Raw genomic sequence first — 13368 nt, 5'->3', positions numbered from 1 at the left:
AGACAACCAAACTTAATTTATACGGGATCGTGGGAAAGAAGTAAACTCTACAGAGCTTGAGCTAGAGACTTACAAATAATTAAGTTACTGTTCACCTGCTCTATTAAAGCAAAGTTATATTAAACTAAGAAAATATTACCATTATTATGTTTAATATTATAAAATATTTTTAATATGAGCAAAAATATTTTTAACATGATTGTGAATTCGAATAATCTTACAGCTAACGTTGTTCACGCTTTGGTTCCTTCTTAAAAAACAAACAGAATTTAAATCAGTTGGTTTAAACCAGAAGGTTATTAATGCGTAAGTCACCGAGCTGGCGTTGCACTAAACTTATTGAGCCACACGCTCTCCCAAAATGCTAATTATGAATGATTATATGCAATGCTTTTAGAATGATCGGTTGGGAGCCATAACCGGGCATTCATCTATGTCGCAAGTGTTGAATTATCATAACAAATATACTGAGCACTTTTCCAAATATGTACGATTGTATTTATCCAGGTCCTGGTTCTATATTTCTTCGGGTCTATTCACCTGATCTAAATGCTTTAATCAAATCACTTTTGTTTAAACCGTGTAAGAAACGCATCTGATGCTTAAAATACTATTGTTTAGAGCCTGAATAGTAACCCCAACCTAAACTTCACACGGAGTGAAAGCAACAATAAAAATAAAAATATTTTTAATGCATCGATTACTCGATTCTTATTATATTTATCGACTATATATTACATATTAGTGTAATTTATTATATCGATAAGATATCGTTTTAAACCATTCGATGTATATCGTGCTTCCCTAACTCATTGTCATATTTCGTATCGGGAAAACGAATGCAATTGCTTTTTTTTCTATTCTTTCAAGTAACATCGGGACTTGTTCTGCTTATTATTATTATTCATTATATTTATTACATAATAAACGCTTTTGTGGGTGACTTTCGTATCACAACCGGGCCTCGAAGAACGAACACAACGTTAATATCATCTATAACACTTAAAAAACCATCGAGCAGCCCGCTTGTAACTGAAATAGAATTACAAAAAAAAGTGCCTGTGTTTTTTTTTAAGTATTGTAAAATTTTTTCGAGCGCAGAAGCAATGCAAACAAATGATGATGCAAAATTTATTAAAAAGTGGGTGCAGAAAATTGTATTACGTAGCACTAGAAACAAGATTATTCTGTATATTTTTGTGATGGTTCACGATTTTAGTTTTTCTGTGTAATTTAAGCAAATTGGACATCTTTAAAAAATAAGTACTGAAATTACCAACATAGTTAAGTGGTTAAAACTTTTCTAACCTATTGTTATTATCGATTTTTGCTTAGAGTAACAACCCCCGCCAATAGAATAAGAAAACTTATGTATCTTGAAATGTTTTTTTTTTATAAGGATACAAAGTTGTAGATAAAGACGTATACATAATTAAAGTATATTTTCTTACATAGATAAATATTCCGTAATTGCCTTTTGTAAATGAATATAACAGAAAAAGAAAAAGCAGTAATAATAAGCGTTAACTTAAGCTCTTAGCTCGTAGTCGTCCTACCAAGTACAATAGTAATAGTAAATGGACTTTCCACCCAAGAATATCGATTTTTACTTATTTGTTACATCAAAATTACCAAGACCATAAATTAATTATCAAGTTTTTCGTATAACTGGATGATCATTCATATTCACACATTCGTATACACTTTTCATGTGTATAATAAACCTAATTAACAAATTAATAATGTAGGGGGTACCAAAATATTATTCTTATTATTATTATTATTAATTATTATTGAGTTTAATTATAAAAAAGATAACAAAACTAAAATTGACTAACAAAATAAACTACAAAAACTAAAATTACTAATTTTTCATGCTATCAAGAAACTGTTTACACATTGCATCTTGCAATTCAGTGACCTAACTTTTAGAAATAACGGTGCTTTACCCTTATCTATGCTTTTTGCATCTCTTGATACATGTTAATTTTTTCATTTCTTTCAAATTTTGTTAAGTACCTATCTAAAACTGAATTACTTTAACTTTTAAAATGCCTGGCAAGAGATTAAGTTTTGATGTGGTCCGATTGATGTATTATAATCACAAGTTGGTCAAATATGTTACATAATTTATTGAAAACAAAAAAAAGTTTTCTTGCAAAGATGAAGGCCGCCCTCGAGATTCAACATACTGACAATATCGATATTTTGCTAAGACTACTGGTTTTCTGTTTCTGGAACGTCTTAAGGAGTAGAAATCCAATATCTAGAATAAAATCGGATGCGTTAAACGGTGCAGACATCGGAGTCCAGGCGTCACGGCTTATGGCCATACATATGGTAGGCTTCTAATAGATTAGCAATGAAGTTAAAGAACGTCGATGTGGCTGAGCCTAGATGTCATATGACAGTACTTTAATGTTCTCAAGGAAACACCTTTGTTTCAAACTTGCTGTCGAATATCATCAGGAACGTATCAGTGATTGGTTACTCTGTTATTTTTTATGAAGGATTATAATCTGTTTTTTCGTGCAAGACCGGAATACCATGGACTTGCATAGTTACGTTTTATGATTCTCTGAGATGTTTTTTGTTATGAAGATGATTGAATTATTATCCATTACTGGATATATTCAAAGTTCGAGTATGGGTCAATCTATGTCCATAGTGGTAGAGCATTGACTATTTGGACATTAATTATATTCTTTTTTAAAGGAAAAATATATATATATAGTGGATTTACTCTCAATATACTCTTAAGATAAGATAATAATATAATTTTTTAATGACATTTTAATAACGTTTAAGTTCAATTATAAAAAACAAAGTCTGTAACAAAATATACAATAAAACTAAAATTATTCATTTTTAAGTTTTCATAAAACTGTTTACACTAAGCACTTTGATTGTCGTCTATTTAAAAAAGAAAGCAAATTATGCTAATTTTAATATTTAGTATGACCTCCCGTAGCATTTAATACATGCTGGAGGTGTTATCTCAAAACCTTCATTTGTATAAAAGGCCATTCATTTTGCATCTTAGGTCAAAATTGTAGTTTTTTTCAGTGTGCTTGACAAACTGTATATATATATATGTTTAATCTGAATCTGAATTCAATAGTTTCGAAATGGTTTGTATTCGATGCGTTACAACACTCGTACTGGTGGACATAGTATACATGACTATAACATTGCTGTTGGATGAATAAATATAAATAATAGTAAAAAGATACTTTGAATTTTCATGAATTCACATTCAGGGTATACATATAATGGCTGAGCAAATATTAAAAAATTGTTGTGAAATAAATATATGCTTTTTAATTCGCATTTGTTACAGACGCTGGAAAGGTGGCTGTATTGAACCGCATCCAACTGATAAGGCACTAATAGTCAATTATCAGCTCGAGGCCACCGTGTTTGGAGAACCCAACAACCCCATGATTGAGGAGAAAAAGGTTTTAATCACAACATTTTCGTAACAGTTACTTTTGCCTTAGATTATTACGACCAGTTATTTAAAACAATATTTCTTTTTAAGTTCAGATTAATTTATTTTATATTTTGTTTAACCATCCAAAATAGATCCAAAACAGTCTCCAAATTATAAAATCAGTTTGCTCTTTATTGTTTGTAAATAATGCAAATTCCAATATATTTAACTATAAACATATTTTTTATCACTTGGATACATAATAAATTCATTTTTCTGATGATAAAGCATTGCCAAAAAATCATACGCCTACGTTCGTTGAATACGAAAACTAATCCAACTGTGTTGGCTCGGGAAGTGGTAGATAAATGTGAACTTATACATAAGTCACAGCTGAATGAAGTGGAGCAAATTATATTCTATCTAAAAAATCGTAAAGATAATGCTAGCAATGGTTAGTTATATTTTCCTCAATAATGTGTTGATAACTATAAATATATTTATAAATGTAGATAATCCACATTCAAGCAATCGTAAGTCTTCGACTATACAGACATCTTATATGCGGTCTTCAGCACGGCCATATAACAATGTGGCGGCCATATCAAGTAACACTTTAGGATTGGGCTCAACTGGTAACACAACAAAAGCCAAATCAACGGCGGATGTGACCATTAACAACATTGACGAGTATGTGGAACTGCTCTACGAGGAGCTCAGCGAGCGAGTACGTGGTTCAGCTATGATTCTGCAGATAGCTCGCAATCCCGATAATCTGGAAGAGTTAGAAAAAAATGGTGAATTTGATTGTTATATAAGTCAATGGCTTTTAGATTAATAATATTTTTGCAGATGCCTGCCTCAGTGCGTTAGCTCGCGTGCTCCGTGAAGATTGGCGTAAAAGCTTGGATTTGTCCACAAACATAATTTATATTTTTTTTTGTTTTTCAACTTACACAAAATTTCATCCTCTTATTGTGCAGTACAAGGTAAGTCATAAGAATTACTTTTTTGCTAAAAGTTTATAGGCCATTGTATAACAGATAGGATCGTTATGTATGGATGTCATCGACTTTGAGTTGCGTCGTTACGATACCATGCGTAATGAGTTGGATGTCCGTAAGCAGCCCAGTAGCTCCACTCCATCAGAGAATGCCGGTAAAGATATGCTGAATCGTAGTACGGAAGATTCTTTGGATATTATGAAAGAAGAAAAACCAATAGACGTAAGTAACCAATACTGCTTGATCCTATCACAGGTTTATATGTTATTGTTCTAGTCTACAAAGTTGTTGCTCAGTGCCGGAACTTAGATTGCCATTAAATAATTATTTAGAGCCGCTGTTTTTTTTTTCAAATAAATGTCATAGTAGCATTATAAATTGTTATATGTTTAAACCTGACTAATACATAGGAGTCAATACTGATATAAAATTTGTAGGGTTAGTCTCTATAGTTTGGAAATTAAAGCGTATTTTCTGTATGCCATACTCCCAAAGTGGAATAAACATATTCTGGTGCAACGGTAGATGAGGCCAACATCAACTCAATCAATAAATAGAAAGTTCTATACTATATACAGACTTTTATGGGCGTAGATATATAATCTTTGTATTTTCGTAGTAAATAATAAAGTAAAGAATTTTTCATTGATTATATCGACTCTTCTCCTCTTCCTGATCAAGAATATAATTAATTTATGGATTCTGCCACGCATTCTTCTGCCTGGTACATATATTTAAAGAAAACCATTACATTTTGAATTCCAATACTCGAATGGTTCAGTTTAAAATCTATTTTTGAAATGGTATTTACACTAATCGTCGCTCCGAACATATGTAACATTTTTATTTAATAGGAATATTCCCACGAAGAAATGCCCCTTTTCGTAAAAGTTAAGTTTTTACTATTTAGTGTTTTGTACCAATTCTGTTATATTTTAACACTAATGGAGTTACATAAATTAAATTTAAATATATTTTCGTAAGTACAATCTCACTGTCACTAGCCTTGTCTCCAACGCCTGTTGTTACTTTTTTCTAGATATGTACAGGATCTCTACAATAAATTACTTGCGGTTCTAGCTCAACAACTATAGAAGAAACTGTTTTATCCGATTTTCTACGCCTCCGTCCGTCCCTTTGTATTCCTATTTGTAATCTGTCTTATACTAGACAATAATCAAATTTGTTAATAATAATATTACGTAACCGTATAGCTTGGGCTCCAATGAGATCAATCCATATATTTACTTACTTTACATATTTATCTATTTCTCTGGGTTAGGTCTGGGACATGTAATCTTTTGAGTCGCCTGTGGTTGCTTGAGTCATTAAGTTGTCTTAGTGCTAGAACATTGTCGTGGTTATGTAGTTTATTCATGTATCTATTTGCATGTAGTTGTATTTCTTCTTTAACAAGGGGCAGCTTAACATCTTTGTGAATATTATAATTAGTCACATACCAGGGTGCACATGTAATCATTCTGAGAGTCTGGTATAGCTGTACAATTTCGATATTTGAATTGCTAGCAGTATCCCATAACTGCAATGCGTAGGTTCATACTGGCTTCGGTACGGCCTTATATAGCCTTAATTTGTTTTCAAGACTAAGTTCAGAACGTGGTCCTAAAAGCCAATACACTTTCCTGGTTTTCACCTTGAGCTGCTCTCATTTCGATTTGATGAGCTGCTTCCAAGTTAGCCGCCGATCAAGATGAACACCTAGATTTATGACCGATTCACTAACAGGTATAGCATGACCGTTTAGTGTGACTGCAGGACAACTTCCAGGTCTCAGAGAAAATGTAACTTGCACTGACTTTTGCGTGTTCATTATTATTCTCCAATTTTGAAGCCATACTTCAATCAGACCGAGTTCTTATTGGAGTAAGTTGGATGCAACTTGTGGGTCAGTGTTCGTGGCAATGATTGCGGTATCATCAGCATTTGTTGCTATCGCAATAGCGTTTGTTGTAGGTTGGTCAGCTGTGTTAATTGTATACAAAACTGGACCCACAACACTCCCTTGCGGAACACCAGCTTCACAAGTGTATATATTGGATGATTCGTCGTGTTCTTGTACATAAAAGGATCGGCTTGCCAGGTACAATTTTATAATAGTAAAGTATGGTGCTAGCAGCCACTTCTTAACTTTGTAAAGAAGACCTGCATGCCAGGCTTTACCAAACGCTTGTTTAATGTCTAAAAAGACACATGTGCAATATTTTTTGCATTCAAATGCATCAATAATTGCATGCGTTATATGATGGCATTGCTCGAGTATTCCATGCCGTCTTCTAAACCCAAACTGATGTTTTGGTAAGATATTAAGTTCGTCCAGCTCCAGTGAAATTCTTCTTAAAAGTATTCTTTCTAATACTTTAGAGAATATCACCAGCAAACTAATGGGACGATATGACAACCTCTGCGTTGTTGGGTTTGAGAATCATGATTACCTCCGCATATTTCCACTGTCTTGGGAAGTATTTCAATCTTAGCATAGCATTGTATATTTGAGTGAGCAATCGGATGCATTTCGGCGAAAGATGTCTAATGGTATTTGCGCTTATTTGATCATATCCTGGCGCTTTCTTCTTGTTTATGATCTTTATTTCCTCTTCCAATAGTGCAATAGTCGTGTGGTGTATTGGTAGGCTCATCTGGCAAGCAGTTTCTAGAAATTGGTCAACCTCATTTACTGTGTCAGGATCATTTTCCAGATTTGGCTTAAGAAGCGTTGTCCTCTGCTGGGGGAATTGTAGTAGCTCTTCTGGTTAGTCTCTTAAGATACCTATTTGCTTTCCTAAGGCTGTGATCCAAGTCACTTGTATATGGGTCAAGATTCCTTAAATATTCTGCTGTAGCTTCATTTTTTAGTCTACTGTTTAAGTCTTTGAGTGCCTTGTTGAATTTTCTTTTGTCGGATGCCATGTTTTCCGCAGTTTTCTTTTTTCAGCTATTTCTGCTCTAAGTTCTAGTAGCAGAAAAACTTGCCTATTTACATTTTCTTTTGGTGGTGGTGTAAACATGTAACCAGCAGCATGAATCGAGTTTGTGAGTGATTTAATTGCCATTTCAACTTCATCACCTGACTTGAGTGAAATATTTAGACATGTTCGGTCTTCTAGCCAGTTTTTAAATCCGTTTATGTTTGTTTTACCATTAATAATTCTATAAGACTTCTGCTTGTGACACACTGTAGTTCCATAGGTTGCTATAATCGGTGAGTGGTCAGAGCTCATATCAAAGTTCTCTTCTATTTTAAAATTATTTTGCGGTAGCTGAGAGTAAACAATGAAATTTAAAAAATCTGGGATCTTACGTGGATCAGTTGGTCAGTACGTCGGCATGCCTGTCGATAAAGTTGAGTATTTGTTGACGTTGATACATTTGTATAATTCAGCACCTTTTGGATTTACCAGACTTAACACCCACAATGGATGCTTTGCGTTATAGTCACCTCCAGCAATAAAGCATCTACCAAGTCTTTGCTTATTTTGGTGTTAGATATACTGCAGCAATAGATGTAGTGGAGTGCATGCATAATATTTGTGCTAATTCTGTGTATTTTGAAGTATTTTTTACAATAACTGCACTTCCTCCTTGTGCTCTTCCAGATGGGTGGTTAGCATTAATGATGTTAAACCCGCTAATGGCCATAGAATTTTTGTTAGTAAAATGTGTTTTTGAAATAAGTAATATATCAATTTTGTTGACTTTAATAAATAAGGTTATTTCATTACGATGACTGGAAAGCCCGTTAGCATTCCTATGGCTATGCGGAGATCTAATTGCATAACTTATTTACAAGTAACATTATCATATTAAGTAAATTATTTGTTACTTCAGATTGTTTTACTAACAGTTTTTCAATTCTTTTTAGAGAAGAGTTTTCTTTAATGACAGGGTCACCTCGTAGTACTCGTAGTGTTTATTGACAATCTTGGTCATTCATTAGCCATATCTGTTTTGTTATCGATAGATTTGTTTTTTTGTAATAGACTGATAGACTCTGCATCCTTTGTAGCTAGCAGCTTGGCTCTCAAAGCAGTCGGCACAGGTGGTTGGTGCATCTTTCGATTTGGTACAATTCACGCCGATTAACACACTTAAATTTTTTGTTGCAATAAGCTTTTGTGTGCCCGAATTCTTGGCATCGAAAGCATTTTACCATGTCGCTCAATTTCCTTGTCGGCTCGATTGTTACTATGGCATTCTCAACATGTTTTGTTTTGTAGATCTTCACATTGTTTTTATTAGGTTCCAGGTCTACGAAAAACATTGGAAGTGGCTTCTTGGTAATACGACTCTTGAGATTGTGAATCTCTCTGACTGCGTGACCTTGCTTTTCTATTGCACGCTTCATTATGCCGATGGGTGTCGAGTGATGCAAGTTTTTAATTACAACTATAAATGACCTTCCCTGCTTTAGTTGAAATGTGTGGTAGTCTACTTTTTTAGCCGTTAATAGTTTAACTACGCTGCTATATTTTTCAACAGTTTTTATTATAATGCGAATATGTCCGTCTGGTTGTGTCTTATATGTGGCGTTCAGTCGCGTCGGGGTTGAGGAATTGAGGAAATCCATGTATGTCACTCACATTGGGAACAAAAATTGGAGGTGGTTTTTCAATTTTCGCAGTATCCATTTCGACTTCATCTGTTGTTGCATTTGTTGATTTGTTAGTCTCTTCGTCTTCCTTGTCTGCCAATAGGGCACAGAGGTTAGCTTGCCGAGATGTAGAAGGGCCAGTGTAGAGTTCCTTCTCACAGATAGAGACCCTTCATTTTTCCGTTTAATTTATCGTGGTACTTTTTGCCACGCAAAAATATTACTTTCGTCAACGTCTCCTAAAGGCATCATTTTGCTGCTTAAAAACAGCCGGTTTGCAGTCTCTACTTTTTTGTTTTATTTGTTTATTTATTTATCTATCTATTATCACTATTCTGCGCATGTAAGACCGTACTCTTTGAAATTTGAATTTGAATTTTCTTAATTAAATTTCACAGTGCCCACTTGTGTCAGTCACAAAGCATTTATATTGTATATCAAATAAAAATTATATTTATATATATTATATATTATATATTGGAAAAAACCATATCTTTCACAGGACATGGACGCGTATAGATCGGTACTGAGTATTAAGCAGTCGGTACCGCCCGACTTCAATATTCTTTTTGTTTATATTGGAACCGATTGTTATTGATAATATTTATAATACGGAATATAATTTAATATGACATGACAAAATATAAGGAAATAAAAAGGAAATATTGTAAAAAGACTTATTTACTAATAACCAATTGCGGTTCATTGTATCCGTCGATACACATATCCGAGAGCTAAAGTTAAAAGCCTTAACTTAAATTGAGAATTTAAAATCCAATACCATTATTTTCTTTTAATGTAAGCAGTTTATTTTTTATAACATTTTGAAGGCCCATACTTAAATAATGGTAACGCAATAAATAGAAAAATCTTCATTTTCAGATGGAACCGCCCCGTCGGAGAATACCAGAATTAAAGCAACGCCCAAAGTCAGGTAATTGGAGTAGCTTTCATGGAACAATGTCATCTTCGCTTATGAGAAATCAAATGCTAAACAACAGTTATCATGAGGCGCTGTATTCTGGAGCTAATTCAAATGCAAATGCATTAGAAAGCGTTTATCCGATTGAGGTAAAAGCGCAAAGCATCGATTCATTAGATCAAAACGATCCTAAAATGAAAAAAGAGGAAATTGATCGACTTAACAAACAACTTAAAATATTTGCCAAGAAACAGGAACAGTTACTTCGTGTTGCATTTTATCTGTTGCTTAACATGGCCGAGAATGTAAAGCTTGAGGAAAAAATGAGACGAAAGAACATTGTTAGGATGCTTGTAAAGGCACTTGACCGACAGAACATAGACTTGCTTATGTTGATCAGCACGTTTCTTAAAAAGCTTTCTATTGTTGACGAAAACAAGGATGAGATGCTCGTCTTAAACGTAGTCCAGAAACTACCACGGTTATTTCAAAATCCGCATACAGATTTGGTACAAGTCACTCTCAAACTAGTATTCAATTTATCGTTTGATGCGACTCTGCGCCTTAAAATGGTTGCAGCTGGCTATCTACCTATGCTAGTTATGCTTATCAATGACGAAAAGCATCACGGCGTTGCAGTTAAGATACTCTATCATATGAGCCTTGACGATAGGGTCAAGTCTATGTTTATGCATACGGAGTGCGTACAAATGGCCACAGATGCTATAATATTGAATCTTAATGTTAAAGTTGATCTGGATCTTATAGCTCTTTGTATAAATTTGTCATTAAACCGACGCAATGCACAAATTATGGTTGAAGGTCGACGTCTGCACAGTCTAATGGATCGAGCTTTCAAGTACCAGGATGCCCTGTTGATGAAACTATTACGCAATCTTTCACAACATGAATCGCTGCAAATACAATACATAGACTATGTAGGGGATCTTGCGCGTATACTGACGATTTGTGAAGATGAATCTTTTATTGTTGAGTGTTTAGGTTTATTAGGAAACTTAGCACTAACTGATCTAGATTATTCGCAAATACTGCAGAATTTTCAGCTAATATCTTGGATACGGAAAGTGCTTGTACCCTGCGCAAGACTTGACGATATTGTTCTTGATACTATAGTTTATCTTGGAACATGTGCATGTGATGAGCTTTGTGCGCTCCTTTTCTGTCGCGCAAAGGTCGTGATTTCACTAATTGAGCTATTAAAGGCCAAGCAAGAGGATGATGAGATTGTCCTACAAATCATTTTTGTGTTCCAGCAGATATTGCGACACGAAAGCACACGGGAGTATATGATTAAGGAAACTGAGTCGCCTGCCTATCTTATTGATCTTATGCATGACAAAAATGAAGAAATTAGAAAAGTGTGTGATTATTGTCTAGATATAATTGCGATTAGCGACAGCGAGTGGGCCAGGCGTATTAAAGTAAGTAAACAATTTCACTCAAATTAGAAAAAATTATATATTTAAATATTAATTATAATGACGTGGTTAGCAAGTTAATTAGTTAGTAGATAATTCGTATATTCTTCTCAAAGTAAAATTTTTAATATTAATTAATGTCAAAAATGATTAGGCCTTTAAATGAAAAGTAAGACAAGAAATTATCGAATGAAATATATTTTAGTTTTCTCTTATTATTTCATCTATCATCGATAATGTTATGGTCATATTTAAAAAATATATCTGAAAAAGGTAGTGAAAATAAGTGGTGCGCGTAGATTTGTATCGATTTAACAACGTTTCATCCGGTTCTATCATACGATGTATGGCTTTTGCATTAACGTATATTATCCGTGTATAGCCAATGTGTAATATAGTAATATATCTATATATAGTAGTAATAGTAAAATATAGTAATATAAATTAATGGTATTTTCAGCTGCCCGTGCTTACTCAAGCGTAAAGATTTTTAGTTTTAGATAAATATGTTAAGGTGTGATTTCATTTGATAAGTTTTAATACACCGGTTCTACTTCCGGTGATGAAGCTAAAAAAGTACTTAAATTTTTATTCCTACTTGTTTTTTGTAATATTTCTTTCTTTTTTTATTCCATAAAGCTAGAAAAGTTTCGAAATCATAACTCCCAATGGCTGTGTATGGTAGAGTCACAGCAGGAACGCGATAGTGAGCAAGACTACACAGATAATAATGATAATGACGTAAACACGTTTATACGATCCGAGTACTTAGACAATTGCGATCTATATAATATAAACGATCACGATATCGACAGTAACAGCAACAATAGTAACCCGTTAGAAAGTTCCGTGAATTCCACTTATAGTAGGCCTGTAAGTACGTAAGTAATACAATACAATTATATGTCTGCTAAGAAGATAACCGTTTCTTATCCACACAGATTTCGTCGTAGCCAAGATCTTGATGAAATGTACAACATGCCATCTAGCTCCAAATCTCAATGTTCCAGTCAGGGTTGCAATGATAGCATTTATATCATTAAGTCAAATATGTCATCACACGCTGACGCCCTACATGATAAGCTATTATAGTCAGAAATAACATGACTTTATTTACAGCGCCGAGTTTGACAACATTGTCATTAAAAAATATTGCGATTTAATTTTAGAGCATTCATATGCATAAGTTATCTTATATGTGTATTCTTAACCTATTTATTGTAATACATATAAACTATCTACTTTCTTAGGGGTTAAATATTTATTTATTAATAATATATGTATCTCATGCTAATTTAAATTTAAATTAATAGACTTCACTGTGTTAATATGATTGGTTAAATGCAATGTTTGACTTACTGTTTGCCTTTCTTCCGTTGCTATAAAAACTAAAGACTACATAACATGGGGGAATGAAACGGTTAAAAATTTAAAATTTAAGATTTTGGAACACAGTTAGAAAGGAAACTATTACTTGTGTTGCTATTTTTGATTTTTTTTTATATGAAGTGGCAGTGTTGATGCACCACCGTTTAGAGCTTTTTTATACCCTGATCCCATTAAAAATGGGAAATCAGGGTATAATGATTTTGTGCAAATGTATGTAACATTTAGAAGGAGGCTATGCAGATCTCATAAAGTATATATATTCTTGATCAGGACGACAAGCCGAGTCGATTGAGCCCTGTCCGTCCGTCTGTAAGTTTGTCTGTCCATCCGTCTGTCCTTAAGTGTGAACGCGTCGATCTCAGCATAAGAGCGAGAGACTTGTAGGCCGTGTATAGCACGCGCATATCAAGTCTGTTTCAAATATTCGAATAGTTATCGAATAAAAACATCATCGAAATGCTGTTAATAAATTATATCTCGTATGTCTTAAAAGCTAGAGTTTTTAATTTTAAGTATATTTTGTGAAATTTTTATTTTTGTTGGATTTTGGATACCTGGCTCCAAATTTCCCC

At 33.6% G+C, this 13368-nt stretch overlaps 1 protein-coding gene across 6 annotated transcripts; it reads left to right on the top strand.

The window, feature by feature from the left end:
* Positions 1-799: 799 nt before the first annotated feature.
* Positions 800-12655, top strand: LOC111598652 (kinesin-associated protein 3). 6 transcript variants are annotated; one of them, XM_023313994.2, is made up of 9 exons: positions 800-1141; positions 3341-3458; positions 3722-3887; positions 3946-4230; positions 4286-4422; positions 4477-4659; positions 9929-11410; positions 12047-12284; positions 12349-12655. In XM_023313994.2, the coding sequence occupies exons 1-9, from the start codon at positions 840-842 to the stop codon at positions 12507-12509; spliced, it is 3072 nt and encodes a 1023-aa protein (XP_023169762.2). In that variant the 5' UTR covers positions 800-839; the 3' UTR covers positions 12510-12655. The 6 variants fall into 6 exon arrangements, with proteins under 6 accessions (XP_023169762.2, XP_023169763.2, XP_023169764.2 ...); XM_023313995.2 differs by having other exon boundaries at positions 12047-12288; XM_023313996.2 differs by having other exon boundaries at positions 12047-12280; positions 12349-12452.
* The last annotated feature ends 713 nt before the right edge of the window (positions 12656-13368 follow it).

This window comes from Drosophila hydei, unplaced genomic scaffold (genome assembly GCF_003285905.1).
Source record: "Drosophila hydei strain 15085-1641.00,03,60 unplaced genomic scaffold, DhydRS2 tig00000271-arrow-arrow-pilon, whole genome shotgun sequence".
NCBI lineage: Eukaryota > Metazoa > Arthropoda > Insecta > Diptera > Drosophilidae > Drosophila > Drosophila hydei.
Note: the sequence above shows the minus strand (reverse complement) of the source record. Positions and strands in the feature narration are given on the sequence as shown.